We start from the raw sequence: 26,201 nt of genomic DNA on the forward strand, positions 1-26,201 counted from the left end.
CACGTCTCTCTCTTTGCAATGCTTTGCAATGCTGCATACCAGGAGAACTTCTAGGGCAATCCAAAACTGCCAATTTCTGTTCTTGAAAAACATTTTTTAGAAAATCTTGTTGAGAGATGTCAATTTTATCTTTCTATTATTAGAAATGTATGTTTTGGAGTTTATCTTTCCTTCCACAATACCCAGGGAACAAGACATTATTTATTTACCAGAAAGTCGCCCGTCAAGGTATGACGGGTGAAAATTGCTTCTACATTTGAACGAAGCCATTGCCTGTTTGGTGACATTTTGATAGTTGACATTTTAACCCTAGCTCCAGAGGATTGACCCTAAGCTCCAGTAGATGGCGTTAATGGTTGACCACTTTTTCGTTTCTTCATTCCCCTGAAATGACACAGAATTACCAGTAAAACAATTAAGTGATCGGATCCAGATCAGCCCTATCAAAATAAAGCATTTCCCTATATACATTACCAAAACATATTATCAAATTATCATGCCGTAGCGCGAGTTTCATTGTTAAAGCACGTGGGTTACTCGATTATCGGCTATTATTTATATGAGGATGTAATTTTTCGAGATTATCTTCCCTTCCTCACTACCCAAGGAACACGACATTTCTTTTATTTATTTATTTATTTGAACGTTACAAAATACTTGTTGCTTTGCTTAGTGAATGTCAGTCTGTTGCCGATAAAATTGCCCGTCGACAATCTACCTAGTGTGTTATTTTAGTGAGATTTATACGCACTAATTTGTTCTTTTTCAGATGCAACCGAGCGCAACGATGGAAAATCAAGTGCAAGCCGTGTAACGACGTGAGTCCAGAGGACATTTGTCCCAGGTATAGTGCTTGCCTTCAGTGCCATTCGGATGGAGGCAACGAATGTGCAACATGCCCGGATGGAAAGTTTGGAAGATGGTGTGAGAATGGTAAGGCTCTTCTATACCGTCCATCTTGGATTTCGACGCTAATGCTTTCTCTACGGGAAAATCTGCTACCTGTGCAAAGCATAACACGAGAAATTACTGGAATATTTTCATGCGGTTTGTTTTAAACGATGGCTATGACACAGAACTAGATATGCGCTTTTTTATTTTTTCTGTAATTATTTTGAAATTTTTTTAATAGCATTTTAAAACTTTAAACGACTATTTTCACACGTTTGAAAAATGATATGGAAAAACTGAAAAAGGAGCGCAAAAGATTGAACATTTCTCTTTAAAAACATATTTTGAGTTTGTTTCTGAGACAATTTGTTCTATTGATATTCTCCACGGAGTAAAGCCTTGTTTTCGAAAAATTGTGAAAAACTGCGAAAAACACGCCTTTCACCAGACCACACCCATTTCCTCCCACTTTGAGGGACCACTTTCTCTTCTCCCCCAGGGTCTTCAGGGTCTTGGGGTCTTGTCTTCTGTTTCTCCGCTCCTCCGCTTTGCCTCAATGGCAGGCAATAAATTACTGAATCCCCACTAATGACCATTCATTCTTTGTCGTTTTGTGTGTTGGTCTTGTATTTCTGTGACATCGACGAAACTCGTTCTAAAAAGAAGTTTTTTTCTTCTTTCGAGTTCTATTCGATAAGTTTTTGAAATTATTTAGGTGATATATTTTTCAATGCTGTTTTAATATAAGTACCCCCCCGTTTAAATGTGGAAGTTATTTTGTTTGAAAAATCAGTGAAAATTACCGCATCTTATAATGGGAAAAAAATTCGAAATGCCATTTTTATTTATGTATTTCTTTATTAAATTATTAATTTAAAAAATATATAGCCAAGTACAGTGATTGCGATTTATATCTCGATGTGAAATTTGCAAAAATATAAACGAATTCACTTAAAATACACTAGCCACATTAGGGGAAAAGTGGCGAGTAAATCATGAAATTTCCCACTCCTGAGTATATGTGCAGTAGAATGAGATTAATCTGGCGATTATACATATTCCCCAGAGATTATTCAAAATGGGGTTGTTTCCTTCAGTCAGAAGTACTATTTTTAGTCATTGAAATTGATAGAATAAGCAAAAAAAAAAAAAAAAAACATGAAGCGAGAAAAAACTTTCATTTCCAGATGCTTATTTTTTAACATGTCCGATTTTGAAAATAAGACGTGGTCTTTATGACGTCACAAATGATGTACTTAGGCGCATCTGTGTATTGCGTTTTCACGTTATTGTATTCAAGAAGCGAATTAAATATTGCGCTCTACGTTTGCTATCAACCATATCGTTGCCATTACACTTGAGTAAAGATGCGAATTAAATATTACGCTCTACGAATGGCAACAGTGAATGGTATTTCCTCATTTGTGATGTCATCGGCAGAAGTGTACATAATAAAAGCGTACCGATTAAAATAAATTTTTAAAATTATTAAACTTAGTCAAATTATTTAAAGAATGGTCAGATTCTATTTGCAACTCCAGAGCTCGAATACGCTACCTTGCGGTGATTAACAATATTAAAGAAAAAGGTAAAACATTCCATGCCACGTGTTTTCTTTGGGTAAATTACAGGCTTCAGACAGTTTGTTGTGTAATGTAATTTCAGAAGAATAGAAATGAAAGCTTCCCACAAACACGATCAAAAATTACTGTCATTCACCGTCAAAGCAGGTTATAAGTTACGGCATCTGTTTGTTCTACCTTTTACATCCACTATTAGACAGTGATTGCAGCGCCCCCTATAGTTTATTGGAGTTGCGAATGTTTTTAAGCATGCTCTTTCAGAAAAAAAAAAAAAAAAAAAAAAACTTTTAATTTTGAAATCAACCCCATTGCCACTGAAGTTGGGAAATAGTCTTTGTTATAATAAAGCTGAAGTCTGTCTGGATGTCTGGAGGATGTCTGGTTGTCTGGATCTCTGTGACGTTATGTCCGTCGGACGTTTTGTCCCTCGGATGTTTTGTCCGTTGGACGTTTTGGTCATGGATGTTATGTCCGTGGACGTTATGGATCTGGACGTTATGTCCGGTTCCCGTGACGCGCATAGTGCCTTGACCGTTCGGCCGATTTTCAGGATATTTGGCACAAAGTTAGTTTGTAGCGTGGGGTGTGCACCTCGAAGCAATTTTTCGAAAATTCGATTTTGTTCTTTTTCTACTCCAATTTTAAGAACACATTCCCGAGCAAAATTATCATACGACGGACGAGTAAATTACCAAGTTATCATAACGTGGAACCGTAATATGGTAAGCCAATAGGCGAAAAATTCACCATACATTTTTTGTAATTATACAGGCGAACCATAAGACCTTTTAATTTTCTACTACAAGCAAAGCCGTGTGGGTATGACTACTATTTAATATTTATCAAATATATTTCTTGACTCGTAGTGGTGAATACAATAAAAGTCCATAGCTTTTCTAAAAATCAGGTCAGTTTGTATAGAAAAAATATTTTGCTTGACAATGTTCCTGAACTAGCAATATTAATTAAAAATAATCGTCTCTTTCTGGAAGGATCAGATATATCACACACAACGATGCCTTTGAAAATGAAGTTTAGTAAAAAAGTTGCTAATAATTCGGAAAGTCACAGCAGAATGAGTCTGAATAGGTTATCTTACAAGAAAATGTTTTTCTTTAGAATATTGGCTTGGTTTGCTTTTTGATATCGAGGCTTTGTGTGTTATGCATTTACTTTCAGATCTTTAATTTTCAAGACTTTGACATTATATAGAATTCTAAATATGTAATTAAATTTGAAGTTCCGTTTTGTTTAGGTAAACATTAAATAGTTAATAATATAAACTTTTTTTATATAGAATTAAAACTGTTATCTAATATACATTTTCCAAGGCAAGAAATGAAAGTAATGTACAAAAAAAGGCACATTTCAGTTTTTTAATTGAAATATTATTAGAAATTTTAATTGCAACCGAGACATTTTTCTTTTTTTAGACGATTGAGTTTTCTGGTGTTGCTTGAAAATGTTCAGTTTTTGCAATTAAGATCTCATTACTCCACAAATAATCCTAATTTATTGCATTATCCACGAATAGGAAATTATGTGAATAAACTAGTAAATTTGATAAACATTACATAATGTATCATATTTACCAAGTCTATTGAAAATTATGAATAATCGTCGCTAGTTATATATAATCAACAGTTTGTTTCCGTTACACACACACACGGCAGGGAGGTACTTGGGCACCCGAGTAGGAACGTAGGTGGTTTTTGGAACGCCAAAAAAAGAACCAAACCGTTCCAATTTTAATTTTAGGGCTTTACGATGCATCGATGCATCGTAAAGCCCTAATTCCCAGACATCATTTCATTGTTCTTTAACTTGAATTTGCAATAATTATTTTTACATTTTAAAGAAATTGTCTGCTTGTATTTTTACATTAATAAAATTTTTTTAAACATCTTTTATGAGTCTCTTTTTTCAACAAATACTTGCCTTTTGCTTTAGGCGGAGAGGGGGAGTGCAGGCCAGTCATTTCGATTTTTTTTTCCAATTGTGGAAAAAGGTGTACACTCTTCAAAATTTTTATAGAGAACCAACTAAAACCACGGCCTTTCGTACGTAAAGAAAAAATGTTCAAAACTCAAGGGGGGGGGGAATGTCAACCCCCCCCCCCCCCCCGTAAATGACGGGCCTGTGAGTGTGACTATGCGCATCAAAGTGGGAAATTATGGTGGTAAGATTCTGAAGTGAAGATTTGACTAAATCTTATAAGATACAGTCGAACCTCGTTAAAACGAACTTTAATGGATCATTAAAATCTATTATTCTTAACAGAATTCGTCTTATTCGAAAAACAAAAACAATGGGACAGAGAATACAAAAAAGTCCGTTTTAGAAGTAATTCTTTTTAAGCGTGTTCGAATTAACGAGGTTCGTCAGTATTGTCAAAAAAAAAAAAAAAAAGAAAGAAAACTAATCAGCTCAAAAAAGAAAAATTAAAATAAAAAATAAACTCAAAAAATTACGAAATTAACATACTCAAATATGACGAAATTAATTTGACGAAACTAATACTCTCAAAACTACGAAAATGATTGTCGATTTGACGAAACTAGAATGAAGAAATATTTCGTTACATTTGACGAAATTCGCATCTTCAAACCAGAGACGAAAGCAGTTTCCTCAATTTGACGAAATGTTCGCTCGGAGCATATCCCTGGAAGCGATTTCGTCAGAAACGAAGAAAATTTCGTCGAATATGAAAGTCCATTTCTGAGAGTGTGTTAACGTTGTTTCACTTGCTTTTAAACATTATTTACGTTTGGCGGACTAGAAGTATGGATTGATATAATTTGTTTTAATTCCAACTTGATTAACACTACCTTTTATGTATTTGTTTATTTTTAATTTAAAAAATAACTTATTTGTCAAAATTATTGACAGAAACAAATCTTTTCACTAATGCGCAATTAAATTTCGGCTGGAATTTTGTTTTTAAAACTATTATTTGTGTGTGTGTGTGGACATGGAGGCAGGGTTGGCAAAAACCCGGGTTTTTTAAAAAAAGCCCATGGACCCAGGGTTTTTTGGGTTTTTTTGAATAAAACCCAAAAAAACCCAACTAAAGTTGGGTTTTTTAAAAGAAATGTGGGTTTTTTTGTCTTTTTTATGGAAAATGTGGGGTACTTGTAGCATATTGTAGCGTAAGTATATGGACAAAGTGTAAAAATTGTCTTCGGGTAAAAAAAGCTGGAAAACTAGTTTAAATTCAGCGTTTTCTGAAGAAAAGTATAAAAGACGAAAAAACCCAAGAATGGTGAAGTTTCAGATTTTTTAATTTTCATTATTACCAACAGTTAAGGCAAAGTTACTTCTCGAGTGATAAAATCGATTGTTCGTTTTTAATTAATACAATTTTTTTTTTTTTGCATTTTATTTTATTGTATTTCAATTTGTTATGCAAAACTACTGTAAAACCTCTAGTAGTTAAAATCCCTTTTTACTGAATTCCAGCTTAATCAAGACATTTCTTTGAATTTTATGTTGCCTGTTTTTCTATTTCTGTGTACAGAGTAAGAAATATTAAACTTTTCCGTAAGATAATGAAAATACTGTACCTGTTCTGTTTTCTGTCGACAGTTTGAAAAATCTGTTTATTTCTAAAAAATATAACTTGTGTTTATTCGAGATTTGTAACCTGTTGGTTAGCAGAAAATAATTCACATGAAAGCCTTTTAACTACATTAGTTTCCTCCGTACAATCTACAAATATTGAGAAAATCAAACGTGACAGGACTTGGTCAACATAATTTGAGTTATTTATTGACCAGTTAAAGAAAAAAGTTAAATACATTTATTTAAAATCTTTGAAGTATTTCTTTAATGCCGTTTAGAGTTAAGAAATACTATTAAAGTTCAAAATTCATTTTTTATGTTCATTGTCTATGGTGAAAAACAAGTAAAAAACAAGTTTTTAATTGTGAAAGTATTTAAATTAATTAACTTTTAAAAACTTCTCAGAAAATTTTAAAAAACCCAAAAGTGGGTTAAATAATGGGTTTTTTTAAATGGGTTTTTTCAAAAAACCCATTGGGTCCCAATTGGGTCCAATTCGGCCAACCCTGCATGGAGGTATATACTACTCTTCCACTGACCACTGAGTTCAAAATTCGTCACGTGTGTGTCGGTGGTTCTTCTTAAAACATAATTGGAACTTGGAACTCGATACTCGACCAAAGTGCTACTCGGTACGTCTCTAATGCATGAATTACTGAAAGGTTCTTTTGTTTAATGAAATGATAAAAAAAATATTTCCTAACATGTTTCCCTTCGACATACTGGGTTGATAAAATTAGAATTTTTATCATATCCTCCTTGAATGTACGCGAACCTTTTGAACCTTTTTTTTTTTTTTTTAATGCCTGGTCTGTGCTCGGCAGTTATAAAATGGCTTTTAACAATTTTCCAGTGCACAGTTCACCGTTTTTGTGTAATGTTAATTTTTGTTCTCAAGGTGTCATTATTGTACTTAATGATATTGATCTGAATTATTTTCATTACTGCATTAAAAAATTCAAACCCTGAGCAGTTTTAAATCGAATGAAAGAAGTAGAAATACCTTTTCCGTCGGACTGCGATCTATTGTTTCCACTTTATATCATGTAACTTGATTTTATGTTATGTTATTAGGTAGTTTTTATTACTTGCTCCTTTCTTCGGATTGAAATGTTGCGTTGAAAACCCGAGTACAGTCAAATACATCAGTTGATATGAAAAAATAGATTCAAGGAACGGGAATTTATTTCTAACTTGTAGCATTGTGGAACTGATAAAATTTTATTCAGGGCGAATGACTAATGTCTGAGAATAACATCCATATTTATAGTGGAATATGTTTTTGTTTTTGTTAGTGATAGTTCTTGAAATTGCGCCTTTTATCTCAATGACTATTATACATCCCCCTCCCCCCTCGCAACGTTAATTTCTGTTCCCGCCCTCCGCCCCTGTTTGTAACTGAAAAGGGAAAAAAAACCTTTGAATGTTCCTATTTATTCTCAAGTATCACTTATTGTGATATGTGCAGTAGTTTCGGAAATTCGATTTTTAAAAATTTTGTTCATCATTTGTGCGCACCATGTTCAATATTGAAATTTAGATGATTAATAAAGCACTTGAATTTATGTTATAACTTTTCTTTTCTCTCTTTTTTTTCTGCCTTCATTTCTCAATTCTATTTTCTACGCATTCTGCAAATTTTATAGTTTGCAGAATAAGTTAATTTCCTGACACATGGTCTTCTTTCTTCTTTTCTTCTGTCACCCTTTGGCGGGAGAACTTGAGTGGAAAACTCAGACAGCTTTCCCTGCTATTCCTTTCGCTGAATACTAAATTCTCGGAAATCGTAAGCAGTCAGCTCTAGAAACACTTTGAAACGAAAACACATGTTTACTGATTTACGGAGGGGAAACAGGCCGGGTGGGAAACATGTTTTGGAACAGGATCCTTCGAATCTTTCGCAGCTTTCTCTGCCCTCGTCCGATCGCAAAGACAGTACCTTCGGGCACAGCTTAGATTTATGGCTGTCCATTCACGTACTCAGTGATTGACGCTGTCCATCATGAAATCTGACCAATTAGCAGTGCAAAAAAAATCGAGTTAGACCCTCCCAGAAACACCCTCTGTGTTGCCACAGATTTCGTGATTTCGCCGTGTCAGATTTTACGGAGAGGTTTAGAAGAGCCGTAAGTGGAGGAAAAGATAGACTGACCGTGTTCGGGAAAACAGACGAAGCAATTTGAAGAAGCTATGCCCCCGTAATAATAAATGCCTACCGCTTTCTAGTTGTTAACATAAACAAACCTGTTCTGAGATCACTGCCATCTATTGGAGATATCAGAAATAAATAGCGGAGAAATTAGCAATTGGTTAATTTCTGAATTTAAATTTGAAATTTAACCAATTGACGATTTAACTTGAAATATTTGGATCCATCGCCATAGCAACGCCTTCGTTGGTGGCCGCTGGGTAGCGTTGTTCTCCGAGTTATTACTGTATATGGGTAGTTCACTTTTTCAGGAAAATGCGATAGGTATTTACTATTTAGGGGGGCGATCGTTGGATTGCCGCTGGGTAACGTTATCCTCCGAACGGAAGTTTACTTTTTGAGGCAAATACAATAGGCATTTAGTATTAAGGAAGGGGGGGGGGGAGCAATCGTTGAATTGCCGCTGAGAAGCGTTGTCCTCTAAACAGAAGTTCACTTTTTGAGGTAAACGCGATAGGCATTTAGGAATACGAGGGCGTTGGTTGGACAGGCCAGTGAATGAAACCCCTTCGTTAGGTCGTTCGTATTTGGTGATGCCCCATCGTGGAGCGCCCTGGAAGCTGCTAAATTCCTACCGTTACCCACTACTGACCTTAGGCTAAATGTGTATCTACACTGCGATTTGTGGGTGAAAAATTAAGTAAGCACATAGGGGCAGGCTTATATTTGGATCCATATGTCATCTGGACCTAGAGTCATAAGTGGTCATGAAACATAAGTGTAGCGGGATAGTTGACTCCCCTGGAGGCTGTAGCCGCGAAGACTAACGCTATAGATGGCCCCATAATGCTAACTTAGTACTACGGAGGCAACGGTTTTATTCTCTAGTTTTTTTTGGAAATCAGCGCAATATTTAGGCTAATGCTTTTAAAACTAGGTTTTGCTATTTTTGTTGTATCTCTCAATTCTGTTGTACTGCAAAAGATTTCGAAACTCCGAAACAGGTGCGTACAATTTTCATCGCAAATTTGTGCTTTTCTTCTCTAGATTCTTTCAACAGTAAGAAAAGTTTTTTTGAAGATTGACTTGGCCATCAGTATTATAGACATAATGTTTACTTAATTTCACAAACATACCGCACCAATCAAACCGTTTTTTTTTTTTTTCAAAATATACGAGCTTGTATTGAGGAAACTTTTAAAACTTAGCATTGTTTCTCTTTTTTTAGCTTGCAAGTGCATCAATGGGGGAACATGCGAGCGAGATGGAAAGTGCACTTGTCCAGATGGATATCACGGCAGAAACTGCGAGAAGAAAAGAGGTAAGCGGTATAACGAATTAGTGGATTTATCACTAATTGGAAACTAACGAAATCCTACTTGGTGACTTGATACGGCTGTTTGGCATGGCAGCCGTTATATCCACCCCCCTCCCAATGTTTGGTCAAACGAACATGAGAACTACTAACTTGGTGATACCATACATATTCTTTTGCTTTTACTTTTATTTATTTATTTATTTATTTATTTTAAATACTCTTGGACACCTTGCCCCTTGCTCGCTGACGCTCCGCAATCTTTTTTGGTTTGTTGGTTGGTTGGTTTTTTTTATTTTTAGTGGCGCAAGAGCCCTTGAGGGCTATACTGAGCCAGACAATTTTTTTGTTTAAAGTTTTTGCATAAAATAAAGTCAGGGTATGATAAAAGTAAACGTGTTTTGAGGAGAAAGGTATAAATATCAGTAGTTTAAAATAATTAATAAAAAACATTTAAACATTTAAACAACGTATAAAACAATATGTTGACAAAAACCTTGAATAACAAAAAAAAGGACAAAATCACATTTTTACGATACAAACACTACATTGAAAAGGAGAAGCCAATCTTCCGGAGGAAGGAGTACAAATTGCGATGGGGTAATCTTTTTTGGTTCATAAAAGATTTAAACTGTCTTTTAGAAAGAATCAGATTAAGACTCGCGTTACGATTAGAACAATGACAATGAGAAGGGTCCCTCGGAAAGTTTTGCAAATTTATGAGTAAAGAATAATTTTTAACCCTTCCGACAGAACAAGTTTTGTTCTTTCAAATGGGATAATGGAATCCAAAAAAAAAAAAAAAACGCAGAAGTAGGTTCAGTTTCATAGGGTAAAATGTGTTCTGAATAATGGCCACTTTTTTATGCACTAAGTGCTAACGATGCTTTTAATAAATTACTTGAAATTAGTAATCCAAAATAAAATATTTAATGTTATTAATATAGTTTTCATAAATCTATATATATAAAAATGGAGTTTGGTAAATTTGTTCCCTAAGATCTCAGAAACTACCCGGCTGATTTGGCTGAAACTTTCACCGTTTTTTCAGTTTGGTACTGGTAAGGTTTATAGACCAGTTCGAAAAAAATCCGATTGATAGTTCCCTTTTTATTCCAATTTTAGTCCCAATTTTCGCATAAATGCCCCAATATGGGGGTGGAAAAAAAGTGCACATATTAACATTATATGTCCATCGAAAGCGCCAATTTTTCTGCTGAAGATAGCATTTGTTCGAAGTTTCTAAGTTGTATAAAAAACGAGTTATGAGCTTTTTTGTTCTCTGTTCGAAGGCTTTCATCAACCCAAGTCATTATTTAGTGTGTCATCTCAGCTCCCAAGAAGTGTTGTAGTGTTGAATATTTTTGCGTTTCGTCTGACTTTTTGAGGCTTTTCTTAAGTCAAATCTTGAAGTAACGTTTTTCCATAAGATTGGCTAAAAATAAATGGATTTGGCTGATCATTTTACTTTCAAACGGAACTTATGTAATTAATGGATTTATTATTATTATTTATTATTATTGGATTTATTATTTATTATTATTTATGCTGATTGGACACTTGCTCACTATATCCAACCAACCAGCAGAAATATCGTCAGAATTTTTTCAGAAAGATTTCAGTAGCTGATGCATTTGGCAGTTTTTTCCACTGTCGCTGTTTTTGAGCCCAAAGACTACGTAATAATGTTTCTCAGCTTTCACCATATAAACAAAATATCGCCAATCAAAGATACTTAAAAAAAAAAAATACTGTGTAAAATAATTCAACAACTAAATTAGGCAAATCCATAAACCGCACAAAAACTTCCATTAATTTTTCTTTTTGCACGATTTCAAACTATCGCCAAATCTTACTACTTATTTTGGAAACATTCTGGATGAAACCGTTTAGCGCCATTTTATTTTGACCAAAAGTATCTCAGCATCTGGCAACAATATTTCTATAACAAAAATTAGTAAGGAGGGGGAGTACTATCGAAAGTGTCCCAAAATGATTCTCGCAAATTTGGTAAGATTTTAAACCGCACCAAGTGTCCACAAAAATTGAAATTTCCCAAAATAACTAAAACAAGTGTAAGGGGCGGCTACATTTCTTAAAACAGTTCGTACATCAATAACCATACAGAGAAGGTTTTAGATTTAAAAAAAAAGTACTAACAGATAAATCTTTTTAAACATGTAAAGTTTAATTTCATATTTCGGAAATTCTTCAAATTTGTATATGCTTAAATGTCGTGCTTTCGTTTCTAATTGAATACTATTTTGTTCTTTATACTTATTGCTATTTTAGTTTAATGAGTAAGGAAGAAGCTCGATTTTTAATCACGTCAAAAAGGTTTGTTTTAAATTATTTCGCTTAAAACAGAAAACAAGGGCAAGTAACGATTGTTTCTCATAATTATAACTGACCCAGGCAACGCCGGGTATTTTTGCTAGTTAGTCATAAAGACTGTGTCTTGATTTTGGTGATAGATTTTGCCTATTACTTATTGTTGTGTGTACACTGTAAGGTTATTCATTTTTTTTTTTTTTTTTTTTGCGGTGATCGGGTTTATCGGATAGGCGATTTTTAATCTTCGTTTTTCCATTTAGTAGCTGTATGGTCGGTGGTGAAGGTTAATTTTGCCCTTGAATACTAAAATACATTTTCATGGGAATACCACGGTACGGTTCTGGTGATCCCGTACGCAGCCTATGATAATCATGAAAGCGAACTATTCTATTCATTTGTAACTTCGTTGGGGAAATTTCTCTTAGAAATTTAAAAAAAAAAAAAAAAAATTACACAGCAAGAGAAAAAAAAAAGAAAAGGTTAAGTACTCAGAAATAATATGCGTTCTTTCTCAGCTGAATATCACCATGTGCTACACTTCTATAGTAGTGTAGCTGATTTTTCTTGACTTTGTTAGTAAAGAAGATCTTTAGTCTTAAGTTTTAACCCTCGCAGATATTTCAGGATACAATTTTAATCATAAAACCGATTTGAGTAGGGGAGAGCAGGGCTAACAGTTCCACGGGTAAATTGTTGCCTTTGAAATAACTCAATGAAGAAAAAAGATAAATGTATTTTTAAAATACCTGGTAAAATGGAATGTTGCAGCGCACCGATGGCAGCCATATTAGCCAGGCCAGTGGCGTCCGGTATATTACAAATTGAGCAGGTGCATCACCGATCCACTTTTGTAAATATTTTCGTTTTTGAACTTTTTGGGTCTTTTTCACGAAATTTAAATGATACAATTTATTCCTTTGGTGTTTTTATGCAAATATCTATTGTGCATTTTAAAATACTGCGCTGAAACGATTTCCGTTTCGTTATCTAACCTATAATTTAATTTTTCAAGGACTTGTGCGTGTGGGGCTAGTTGTTGTTTCTTTGAGAGGCAAGTTGTACCGAGGAACAACTAACCACAAGGACTCCTTGACCCTATTTATCTACAGCAGCTGTGCAGAAAACAAAAGCACATATAAATAAATATTATATGTATATATTCGTTACCGTGAAATATAGAAATTGGAGAATGTCGACTCTCACCGGTGATTCATTGAAAATATTTGGCCGTTCTCTTATAGATAGATAGAAGAATATGAAATTTTTTAAGATCAAGATATGAATCAAAATCTCTTTCATACTTTCAAATAAAAATATGTAATTTGCGAAATTAGTTGATTACGCCACCTCGCGGTGATTTAAGACAGTAGCCAAAGAGGTAAAACAGTTCGAAGTTGCGCAGACAAGGCAGATGTCTCATTAAACGAATCATATCCTACCCAAGTGGATCTGTCTAGGCTTTACCTGTTTGGCCGTCATGATAACTAGAGACTGTAGCTGCTCCTTTGTGAATTTAGCCTAATCAAATGTGTGTAGGACTCTCATTATCAGAGGTATAAATTAAAAACACAAGTAAGTGCAAAGCAGGAGAATTTTTTTTAGCAAAACTGGCTTGGTCACTCATTTACAGGCATATGGAGTGCAGATGAAAAAATCTGGTTTTAACCAGTCAGGTTTCGGTGACCGAGTAGAGTTTGATGTCTTTGGGAAAAAAGGTGAAGAAGGAAATCGGAATGTCTAAAAATAGATCTTGCACAAGTTAAGTTAAAATGAGTATTTTCTATATTCAGTAATTTATAAACTCAAAAATAAATAAATAAACAATAAATAAACACATCTGCAATAACAATATCCGCCTGCGAGTAATTGGGAGTTATTATTTACACTAACCTAGTTTGTGGATCGTCTGCAAAGTATCGTATCACTTATAGTCAATCATAACAGAAAAATTGTTTTCTGTTATGATTGCAGACTGAAATAGTTATCATAGCATAAGCTTCAAAAGCTGTTAAATATTTTATTTAATTTTTCTAAATTATATTGTATTCTTACTATATTTTACTATGTTAATATATTATAATGTTACTATACTTATTAACTGTGCCTTAATATATGTATTTGTACTTAAAAGGCAATCATTGAGCCTTTAAATACAAATTATCAGTGGTCAAACGTAAAATAGGTTTAGTTTGTTTTAAGTTTTAAAAAAAAACATCTGATTATTCGGACAATATTGCTTTTATTAGCCTTTAAATAAACACTTCGTTTTAATCAAAATTTATTTTTTTTAAATCACAAATTATACCTTTAATAAATTCCTTGTCTCGAAACGATGTTCATCTCGAAATCATCGTCGTTAAACATCGTCGTGTAATATCGGAACAACTTGCCCCACCCGCGGAACAACTAGCCCCAAGAAGGGGAAAGTTGTTCCTTCTCGACTTTTCGTACGATAAAATTAATTATTAAAAAATCTTGCCAAATACTGCACAAAAAACAGTTGTTACATCATAGGAGCACATATTACTATGTTTTAATTTCAGAATAATAATTCTAGATAGAACTATGCTTTCATAATAAATTTTGAGCTTGCTTGAAAAACGGAACTTCTAGCCCCGCTCTCCCCTACTGCGATATTGCACGCTATGTAAAATTAACATTCGTTGTATTCTCTTCACGCTTCTACACATAAAATAATATCCTATAGTTCATTAGGAGGAAAAAGATGCTTTTTAATTTCCCATACGTTATATGTCCCCATTGTCGGTAGATTTCATATTAATGGGATTCTTTGTAGGAACAACTTGAATTTTTAACTCCACAACACTTTCATTATTTGCGCAGGTTGTTCGCCTCCTCCACCTGTTGAACCGCCTTTGGAAGTACAATTGTCTCCCCCAGATTCTCCAATGACTGCCGTGTACAGATGCGGTCCAGAATACGTGCTCAAAGGCCCAGCGGTCAGTACTTGCCTGTCCAATCAGAGGTGGTCCAGCAGCGCTCCGGAATGTCGTGAGTTCATTTTTTCTTTCGAATTATTGTTTTCAGTTCTAATCACATCCTTTACAATATAGTTAAAAATTTTAAAGGTATACTCACCGCCAAAAGCTAAGCATGGAAAGAATAATGTTAATTTCCAGAATCCAATGTGAGTTGAAGACTAAAAATGGAAAACGCAGTAATTGCCAAATCCAAAATTTTACAGGGCATCAAAAATAAGGTTTCAGGCAAATCGTGGCACTTACTGCGTTTTCCATTTTTTACTTCCTTTTACAAAAAAAAAGGAAGTATTGCATTCGCGAAAAAATTTTCACTCAAAAATCGACCTTAATTTCCATTTTACTCACCTCCGAATGAATATTGAGTTTTTTTTTTTTTTTCGACTCGACCACACGTGGATAAGTGCCTAAGAACGTATAGACACGCGAAATATCCATAATGACGATTCCCGAGCTAATTACAACAAATTTTCTCATGACGTCTGTATGTACGTATGTATGTATGTATGTATGTGCGAATGTGCGTATGTATGTCGCATAGCTCAAGAACTGTAAGTCCTAGAAAGTTGAAATTTGGTACGTAGACTCTAGTGGGGTTTAGTTGTGCAACTCCCCTTTTGGTTGCATTCGGGTGTTTCTAAAGGGGTCTTTTGCCTTTTTTTTGGGGGGGGGGGAAATCATTTTTCATTTCGATGTAAATTGAAGTGGTGTCATAATTTGGCAAACACTTGGCGATATATATCGCCAGTCTTTTGCTCGCGAAGTTTTGTAGCGACAAATTTGGCGATTTTTTTTTTTTTTTTTAAATCTGATTTTAATTTGGCCACTGTTGGTGATATTTAGAGAGCAAACTATTGAATCACGCTAAAATTGCCAGTAATGGCGAAATGACATTAAATTGGGGGTAAAAGGAAGTCATGAAATGCTTGGCATTTACTTCATTTTGACGATTTTTTTTTTTTTTTGGCACTTAATGCGTTATCTAATTTCATTCTTCTATTGGCTACATAGGAGCTCCGAAAAAGTTCGTGCTTCTTAAACTCATATTTTGAAATACCCCTAGAACTACAATCCCATTTTTTTAAAACCTGTAGACTACAAACCGGGGTGAATAGTTACCCTCTTGAGTTTTTTGCTCGTAAAATTGTTCTGACTCATAAGTAATACAATGATATATTTTTTCATGCCGAAGAGAACAATAAAGAAAAAATTCAATTTCATCAAGGTTCAGTTGGTGAAAATACGATTTGAATAGCTATAAGTGCTGAAAACACAGTCTACCTGGGATAGATATATAACCCGGTGTGTACTTTTATGGTTAAGAGTTATAGACAAAGGCTCAACATTTTTTTTACAGGCCTGATGAAGCTGCTGGCCTCCTAAAAGTTTTGTGAAATTTACATCGAAAAATAAGTTACATCTCCCTTTTCTCATAGCGGGACACTTTCTCCTCTCCCCTCCCCCAGGCTCCTCCCTGTGGAGGCCATACGACTCCTGAAAACTCATCGCGACAAACCCCCAACCTGAAAACTCGCCACTGCAATTTTCTGCAGCAGAAAAATGAGCGACATTTTCACCTATACGTGCTTAACTTTTAGAAATGAGTATATTTTAACCCTCAAAGATGCACGCTGCTTCTCGAGTGATTTTTGGTAAGTTAACTTTAACTGAGACTTGACGACTGAGCACTTGTAATGCTCATTCGCAAATGTACTTCACACTAATAGCTTTGGTTCTTTAAAAATGACGAATGACGGCAGGGATGCCCTCCAGTCTGAGCACCCCAAGGCCGCACCCCGCTAAATCTCGTGAAGACCCCCCAAAAGCAAGAGTCCTCCCCCAAAATGAGAAAAATACCCGTCAAAACAAAACCCCTAAAAATTTCAATGGCGCAGTCTGCGCCATGACCCCCTCCCCCCCCCCCCGCCTCCCTAGGCGGGCACCCCTGATGATGGAGTGGTTGACCACCTGACATTTGACAAAGATAAAATAATGGCTCTCAATTCCTTATTTCATAGTCGGTTCTTTTGGTTTTCAGTTCTCAAATGTCCTCTTCTGAGTGCCCCCGCAAACGGAGGGTTGAAGTTCTCTGGAAACGAACTGGTGGAGGGGGTGACCGCCGAAGTGTCGTGCAACCCCAACCACAGACTCGTGGGACAGAGGATACTGGCCTGCATGCGAGACGGACACTGGAGTTCCGAGATACCCACTTGCGGTGAGTAATTAATCACATCATTTTTCACCTCTTTTAGTCTTAAATTGAAATCTCTGGGAAACCATCACGTCATCAAATAATCAGTAATCCAACGTTATGAAGCACAAAAAAATGCAAGTTATTGCAGACACGTGTTCCTTGTAACACCAAAACACGTGTCTGCAATAATTTGCAATTTTTTGTGCTTCATAACGTTGGATTACTGATTATTTGAGTTTCAGCACAAAGGTTTATTCGTTATCCGTTATCATCACGTCATCATTTTTAGTTCAATGACAAACATTGTAGTTGGTTGGTTTATTTGTTTTTTAATGGCGCAAGAGCCCTTGAGGGCCATACTGCGCCAAACGATTTCTTAGAATAAGTTATATACATAAATTTAAAGTCAAGTAATGATAACAGTAAGCGTGATTTGAGGAGAAAGGTATAAACATGAGTAGTTTAAAATAAGTAACAAAAAACATGTAAACATTAAAAACATTTAAACAACGTATGAAGCAATATGTTGACAAAAAACGTTGAATAATAAGAAAAGGACAAAATTAGATTTTGACCACACAAACACTAAATTAAAAAGGAGAAGCCAATCTCCTGGAGGAAGGAGTACAAATTGCGATGGGGTAGGTCCCCTAGCAACGCCTTCAAAGATGAATTAAAGTCATTAAAATATTTAAAACGTATTTGATTAAAATTTGGGCAGTTGCTTAAAATATGCAACAGTTTGATTTACATTAAATGTAATGCATGTCGGAGATAGTTCGCGGCATAAAACTTATTTATGGGTGAACCTGGTATGCCCAATGCGAAGTCGAGTTAATACAACTTGTTCTCTCCTAGTAAGTTGTAATGATTTGAAACCTGCCGTCGAGGGCTGGATGGAATGCAATTTATTTTGTGTTTCAAGATTCCAGGTCCGCTGCCAATGCATGTTAAGGCATTCAGATATTGCGTTTTCAATGTCAAACTTTGTAGAAGTGAGAGTGATTTATGATGTTTAAGACTCACTATACAGTATAACAAGCAATCAGGAACGTTCCTCGAAAACAATGGACAGCTAGGCTGAGTTTGGAAATTGTTCCCCGGTTGCAACGTGTGGTTCGTCAGGTGGCGGTTATGACGTCACTAGTTTTTTTTTCTGGTGAGCCGGGATTCGAACCCGGGACCTCCCCATCGCAGTCAGACTTTTCTCACCACTAGACAAGGTGACCGGCAGACTAAACTGATTTATTTTATTTATTTACGTTTTAAAAATCCTAAGATGACATAGAACCGTCAACTTTGTCTCATGCCAATTATGAAAGATGAACAATTATTTTTAATTAGTTCTGAAAAGTCAGCAGTCAAAATTTGAAAGTAATAATGCTTTTTAAGTACTTATAAAACGTTTTATTTTTCAATCCTTTTTTATACCAGTTACGGATGCAAATTTTCAGATCAGACAACCAAATTAATTGCATCATCAGTTTCACAGTTTCATAATTTATTTATATCCATTCCTATTTCAGAGGAACTCGCATCCTGCTCCGACCCAGGAAACGCCGAAAACGGCGAGCGTGCCCTCTTGCCAGGTGCATCAAAAGTAAATGGACACTTCATCCAAGATTCCAAAATCGAATACATATGTTCCGCAGAGTACGAAATGCTGGGATCCAAAGTCATTGTGTGCACCCCCGAAGGAACTTGGTCTGACGAGGTCCCATCATGCGTTAAAGGTAAAACAGACCAGAAGAAAAAAATTATTAAACAATTTGAAGTTTTGAATTTTTTTGCACTGATTTACCATTTATTTATTAAGCAAAATCATAACATAAATATTTATTAAAAAATTATTTTAATTAATTCTCTTTGAAAAATGGGGCCGCTTTAAATTGCTAAAACTCAAAATATTCTCGGCCAGTTTTCAAATTTTTTTTCAAGAAATTATGCACAAATATGTAAGCTTTAATTTTTATTCTGCGATTTATAAAATATTAATTCAATAAAAAATGGAAAATATTTGAAGAAAAATTTCGAAAAAATCAAAGATACTTAAAAAAGAAAAAAAACATATTTTTACAGCAATGGTTTATTTTCAAATTCGTCGAATAAAATGAAAGTAAACTTTGGAAAAGATGTGCTCCAAATTTCATTACTTTATCAATTCTTGACTTATAAGAGTTTGAATGCAAAAAAAAAAAGTCGAAAAAAAACTGCATCGTGTAGAAAAACGCGTTTGAAGTTTTAAAGTTAAATATAATGCATTATTTAAATGCATGCAACAAAAATAGTTATATAATTCGTTCTAATTAAGATAGAAACAAGATGCAAATGTCCTTTTAAGCAGAAAAAGGAGAAGTTTTTTAAATAATAAAAAAAAATTGAAAATTTTGGCGATTTTTGTATTTCAGACCCCCTTAAGGCAGCGCTAAAGCAGAACTACAAGCATTTACCGACAGCCAGGTTCTATTACCGTTAAAATGGACGTAACCACAAATTTGTATTAATTTTTCTATGTTTTTAAATCAGATTTTTTTATACATAGGAGTAGCGCTAATGGTTTCACTGCCAATAAATTAGCCGTTAATTGTAAAAGTGTAAATCTTATTGTTGTTGCCAATTGTTAGTGGATTGTATAGGATTCGGAATAAAGACTAAACAACCTTCTTAATAATTATTAGCCTTTTTAATAAACTTCACGAAGACATATATCTAAAATATACTATGTACATTTACAGTAAATTAACAGAATGTTTCTCAGTCAGGCGTCTCGTTTTCAACTAACTCGTAAACGGCCAAGAGGCAAGCTTACGAATGCGCAAACAATTGTAATTGATTTTTGCGAAAATGAGTCTTTTGCAAGTTTATTTTTTGGAAAAATCTACAAGCATTTAGCTACTATTAATTACCTTTTAATTTTTTCTCCTAATGGCCTGATAAAATAAGCCTTTTGCAACTTAATCTTTAGGGGGGGGGGAATACAAGTATTCAGCAACTATTTCTTATTTTTTAATGTACATTACTAGTTAAAAATATAATTGTTTGAAGAAATTAGAAAAATAGAACAAAAACGAAGTCAACAAATGACATTTTTTTGAGCTGCATCACTGCTTTGAGTTATAGTGACGTAATTTAATCATATGTAATTTCGTCATCAAATGCACGTTCTTCAGTATGTTTTCCGAAAAAAGCGTGAAATCTTATTAATCAATCGTTGTTTGCTCCCCTAATTTTTGAGCAATGTAGTTCATAAGCGAGAGAGAGAGAAAGAAATATCGTACTTATTTTCAGAACTCACCCCATTGTATTACTCATATGCGTACGCATGCTTATATTTGTTCATAGAAATGTGTTAAAAACTTTGAAATTTTGAAGCAGAGTTGAAACAGGAAATAATCTACGTGAAATGTAATGTTGATTGATCTGAGTACAAGGACATTTATCAGTAGAAGTTCATTAAGCTTATATACAAATCAGCTGTAATTTTGTAGTTCTATTTGAACATACATATTGCTACTGAGTGTACAAATTCTACCCTTAAGTACAAATTGTATTATTTTCCAATCTAGTGTCCACGGTAATTCCCGATTGCGAAACGAAAGGTTCGGAAGTCATTGGAGGTGTAGGCGTCTCCATAAGGTAAAGTTAATTTTGAAACGTAGAAATCTTTCTATTGACTACCTTATACATATTTAATGCACTTTTTTGCAATGTGATTTCAACAAAGCATTATTCATCATACAACAAACATTCTTTTTTACAGCAGTTCTATGCACAAACGTCGTATCTGCACATTTTTGCAAAATAGCGTGATTATCACCAGGTGGTTCCTTACAATTTGCCTAAATACAGAGACGGATTTACCATCAGGCTAATGAGATCTGGCTTAGAAGCACCCTATTTTCAGGGCCCTCCATAATTTACAAGCTGTATGGAAAGATATTCCAAAAGATAGCTTTTAACTTATTTATTATGATGTGTAAAATCAAGAGTGATATATAAAGTGTATAGCAATGTGACTTTAAACATCCAGATAGCCTTTCTTTCTTTTTGCTGTCTAGTGTTTTGCTTAGGTAGTTTATTAAGTGCATTGTTAGGTAGTTGAGGTAGTCTCTTAATGTAGACTGACTGCCTAAGTGAACTACAGGATAAGGCAACGATGCCCGACTTTTTTCTAAGATCCGCACCTCATATTAAAACTATTCTTACGGGACAGAACATATATAAAATCTCAAAAAGTTTGACGTTTTTCTAAATAATATGGAAAAATATGGGAAAAAAATAAATAAATGCCAATAATTGTTGTTATTATTACTATGGTTTTTTTTAAAAAATAGATCTGCTTTCCAGAGACCAATTTCTGAATAATTGATTCCAAATTCGTAAAATTTTCGTCAATCGTGCTGTTCGGTGTGTCCTGTCACGCCCTACAGCAGCGCCACCTACGGCAAGTAAGAGTAAGTTAGCAGAAGCAAATTGGATGTTCAACGAATGAGGAAGTTATCCTCAGCTGTGCCCTGCACATATATGTAACGGCCCCTTGGCCTATGTGAAGAACTATTTCACCTGTGCCCTGCACATATATGTAACGGCCCCTTGGCCTATGTAAAGAATCATTATCAATTCAATGCCCCTTTGGCATTAATAAAATACTTAAAAATTTTCATAATACAGTCCACTTATTTCTGAGCTCTCAACCACGTGCTTTTTGATTTGAAACATTAAATGAAGTAACAGCCACATGAATCCGCTTCGTAGTCTGGATGCTACCCGCAGACCGTAGGTTGGAAACTACTGCGCTAGAGTATTTAACCTAGGTACACTCTACAGCACTTTCGTCAATTGTACTCTTCAAGAGGATCTTGACATATATGCGTTTGATCTGCTGCATTTGGCCTGCTCTAAACTTCTAAATAGGGTTCTGCTTAAACTAAATGTTTTATGAACAGCAACCTCTGATACAGCTCGCCCAGAGGTATTGATTTTCAATGGATACTTGCAAGACTTTTCGACCACGTCAGATTGAACTTTGAACCAGTTACTATTTTGAGTTTAGTTAGCTGAAGATACGACTTTTGTGCACAGCACGATAGCATAGTTTGTATATCTACACATCTACTTTTAACATTTGTCCATTGTAGAATCTTGTGTCCACCCGAATGTGCGGAGGAGGATTCGAACGTGTGGGGCACTTCCATCTACAGGGCGGATTCTTCGGTGTGCCGGGCAGCTATCCACTCGGCGAAGGTGACCAACAGCGGAGGGGGCGTGGCAGTCATCAACAACGGACCCTACTCCCACTTCACGGGGAGCGATTCGAACAACGTCAAATCCGACAGGTGAGAAAGATTTTTTTTTTAAATTTTAGTGTCTCTCGAAAACACACGCACACACACGCAAAAAAAAAATCATAGACAGAGGTGACATAAACAGCACACGCAACACAAATATACATGAAGAGAAGTAGATCAGAATGTAAAATGTAAAAAGGTAAAATGCCAAAGTGTAAAAAGCTTAATAGATCAATCAGTTTGAAGTTCGTGAAGTTTGTCTCCGGCACTCCAGTATCTCTCGCATATATTTCCAGGCACTTTAGCGTTCTTCGAGATGCTAAGTATCCATAACAGTATTGTTTTGTACAACACGCAATTTGTTGATGAAAAGATTTTGGGGCTAAATAAGCATCCAGCAAGGCAATCAGGCCCGGTATCCATAGTTGGGGATAACCAAACCCGTCAGCATTGCAAAGCTACCAGATTAGGTTTAACCCAACTGCAGACGAAAAGCTGTGACAGCATGTCTTCTAAAGGAAGCTAGTATCGCCTAAAAGAGATTCCTCCAGCTCTTATCTTTTATTTGATCAGGTTAATTTGATTTTTTTTTTTTTTTTTTGAGAAGTGTGAAAGACTGCTGATAATCCGCACCACGGATAAACCACCAGCGGATAATCGGGAGTTTACTGTAGATCTTTATGAAAAAAAAATAGATCAATGTTTTCAATTTTCCTGGAATAACCTCTGAGAAATATACTTCCTGCAATGCACAATTCTTAAAAGTCTAAGTATAATTTCGCACAAAAATTATGAAAACGTTAAACATATACGAATATTTTTCAGCTATCCTGGACGGGACAAGAGTTTTCGATTTGACAGACTACCGTCACTCGTCAAGCCCAGGGATGCAAAAGGTACGTTGTATCGGTACTACTACTTTACAAGTACTGCAATCGTTTTAATTACGCTGGTTGATTTTCCAGTTTACAAATTTGCAAAAGCCGCCAATTATTGTTCGTGTCGGAGCCATATTTGTTCTTTATACTTTAAGTTTCTATTTCAAAATATCTCATGTTGTTTCTTAATGACGATATATTTAGTTTGCTGGCTCTCTTTTGATGGATTTTTTCTGCCATCTATTATCTTAATTTTTGGCAGATTGTTTTCGTTTTTAATGACTGAACTTTTTTATTTTGAAGTGTTTTAAAATTTTAATGGAACTTTTAATCTTGCTTAATAATGACAAGCTTAAAAATCTGCGTCCAAAAAAAAAAAAAAAAAAAGAAAGAAAGAAAAAAAAAGAGAAAAAAAAGGAAAGAAAGAAAGAAACAGAAAAAAATAGCTTTCTATGGTTTTTGATCTATGCGAGATACTTGCGCACATATAAACATACGTACATAGAGACGTCACGAAAAAACTTGCAGTAATTAACTCGGGAAAAGTCAAAATGAATATTTTGGCGGCCCATGCTCGTTGGTACATATGCACGGTACTTTATTTTCAGGGAAATTTAAGTTAGCATGCTTGTTCAATTGTACAAGACACAACCTTAACTTTTACGTCAAAATTCACTGAAATTGTTCTTGTTCTTCAACCACAAAAGTTCAAAATTCCGTTGAACACTTCAAGGATTTAAAAAAAAAAAAAATAATACTACCTTTCAAACTTAAACGATGCCGTGGAAAGAAAAAGCGCAGTATCTGCAGCAATGATTTTGTGAGTCATTCGAAGATAGAATCACGTCATAAATTCCATACTAACAGTAAGGAAATGTTGAATTTGACGTTTTCTCTGCGCTTTATTTTCGGCGTAAACAAATTAAGCAAGATCGTACACTAAAGCTAAAGTACAATACTGCCGTGTGCAGGCAAACGGCAGTATCTGCAGAAATGATATGTCGAGATATTTGAAGAAATCTGTATCGGATTCAATGATAACCACAGGAAAATCTTGGAATTGGACGTTTTTTTCTCGCCTATTTTTCAGCGGAAAACAAATAAGCAAGCTTCTTTACTAATAATCAAGCTGAAAGTCTCTCTGTCTGACAGAATCTTTGTGACGCGCATAGCGCCTAGACCGTTCGGCCGATTTTCATGAAATTTGGCAAAAAGTTAGTTTGTAGAATGGGGGTGTGCACCTTGAAGCGATTTTTCGATAATTCGACGTGGTTCTTTTTCTACTCCAATTTTAAGAACAAAATTATCATAAGATGGACGAGTAAATTACGAAATTATCATAACGTGGAACTGTAACATGGGCACAAGCCAACTGGCGAGAAAATTCACCATACATTCTTTGTAAATATACAGGCGAACCAAAAGACCTTTTAATTTTCTATTACGGGCAAAGCCGTGCGGGTACCACTAGTGTACAATAAAGCCAACGTACAATAGATGACAGAAATGCAAAAAAAAAAAAAAAAAGGAAAGAAAACTGTGCAGTTACTGCCCTTTTCTGCACACGACAGAATAGATGACAAAACGGGGGAAAAAAATCAGATACTGCCCTTTACCTTACCACGGCAGTATTGTTCCTGCAGCGGAAAAGTACTGTTTTGTTATGATGATACTTTCACTACACAGTTCTAACCTTAAAGCAGGAATTAAAATGGAAGGAGCAAGTCCATTCTTTGACTAAGCAAAAGCTTAGGCAACGAGCTCAAGTCACGTGACTCATCAAAGACGAATGGTTGACACGTTTTGCGTGAAACTAGCGAAAGAAACCTGATTTCTTCCAATGATTTTCTTTAAAAACTATCACGTGACTTGGGGTCTTTCCTTCACGAATGAAAGTCTTCAGCCCCTCCATTTTATCTCTTCTCAATGGTACTAACCTTTCTTCCGACAGATAACAAATAACTTTTCACAAGAATAAAAATTAAATCGATATTTCTGTTTCAGATTGTGACAAGGGTTTGGTGAAGCTAGAAGATTTGTGCGTCTACATCTCGAACACTCTTAGAACTCAAAAGGAAGCGAACGCTATTTGCTCGAATTTAGGACTGCAAATGGAAATCCCGAACGATCCTGAAGAAAAACAGAAACTGGCAGCGTTGCTTAGATCACAAGGCAAGTTCTTTGACACGCATATAGTGTCAGGGCAGTGGTAGCCCGATCGGTAGAGTGTCGGATTCGGGGCCGGAGGGTCCTGAGTTCGAACCTCGATGGTCGAAGATCCACCGTCGTCATTAAAGGGGACTGGGCGACGTTAAATATGCTCGTGGTCTCAATGTCCTCCAAGTGAAACGATACCTCTGCGGGTGCTAGCACCAGGTAGCTATTAGCTCCTGGTCTAGTTCTAAATTCTCATTAACTGTTCGATCCGGTGATGGTGCTGCCATCTATCGGTATAAAAAAATAATGGAGGCAAGGCACTAAGTATGCAGTCCTCGACATAAATACAGTTGTAGTCAGTTGTGACTCTGAATCGCATATACTGTCTGTTCTCGAAAGCAAAGACTACCACTCAGGATAGATTCCATTTTAAAAAGGGGCGATAGGTGGAGGATGGGTACTTTCCGCTCGCACTTGCAATCTGTATCTTTTTCGACGCAACTTTGGAAGAACTGTTGCAGGGGTGCTTACTTAGGGGGGATGGGGGGTCATGGCGCAGACTGCGCCATTAAAATTTAGGGAGGGGTGTTTTGAGAGGTATTTTTGTCATTGGAGGCTTTTGCTTTTGGGGGGGGGGGGGTCCCCGTGATTTGAGGGGGTGCGCCCTTGCCCTTAGGGGTGCAGCCCTGACTGCTGAATGCGTAGTTTTGTACCTTTTACTTCCGGGTTTTTCCCACCCTATTTTGATAAAATCAGAGCAGACCTGACGCATGCGCAAATTGGGACTAGGTCTCGGCTAAGGAAAACAAACAGTAAAAGTCCCGCATCAAAGATATTACTCCCAAAACTTTG

At 35.5% G+C, this 26,201-nt stretch overlaps 1 protein-coding gene across 1 annotated transcript in view; it reads left to right on the forward strand.

Moving 5' to 3' along the window:
• The window catches only part of LOC129229726 (clotting factor C-like), a 53,389-nt gene that overhangs the window by 5,711 nt on the left and 21,477 nt on the right, over nucleotides 1-26,201 (forward strand). The window contains exons 2-10 of the mRNA XM_054864092.1: nucleotides 770-933; nucleotides 9,413-9,505; nucleotides 14,678-14,845; nucleotides 16,871-17,047; nucleotides 18,553-18,759; nucleotides 20,593-20,662; nucleotides 22,165-22,362; nucleotides 23,140-23,210; nucleotides 25,197-25,364. Of these exons, the coding sequence (XP_054720067.1) occupies nucleotides 770-933; nucleotides 9,413-9,505; nucleotides 14,678-14,845; nucleotides 16,871-17,047; nucleotides 18,553-18,759; nucleotides 20,593-20,662; nucleotides 22,165-22,362; nucleotides 23,140-23,210; nucleotides 25,197-25,364 (1,316 nt within the window). The remainder of the gene's footprint in view (nucleotides 1-769; nucleotides 934-9,412; nucleotides 9,506-14,677; nucleotides 14,846-16,870; nucleotides 17,048-18,552; nucleotides 18,760-20,592; nucleotides 20,663-22,164; nucleotides 22,363-23,139; nucleotides 23,211-25,196; nucleotides 25,365-26,201) is intronic.

The sequence above is a fragment of the Uloborus diversus genome, chromosome 9 (genome assembly GCF_026930045.1).
Source record: "Uloborus diversus isolate 005 chromosome 9, Udiv.v.3.1, whole genome shotgun sequence".
Classification (NCBI taxonomy): domain Eukaryota; kingdom Metazoa; phylum Arthropoda; class Arachnida; order Araneae; family Uloboridae; genus Uloborus; species Uloborus diversus.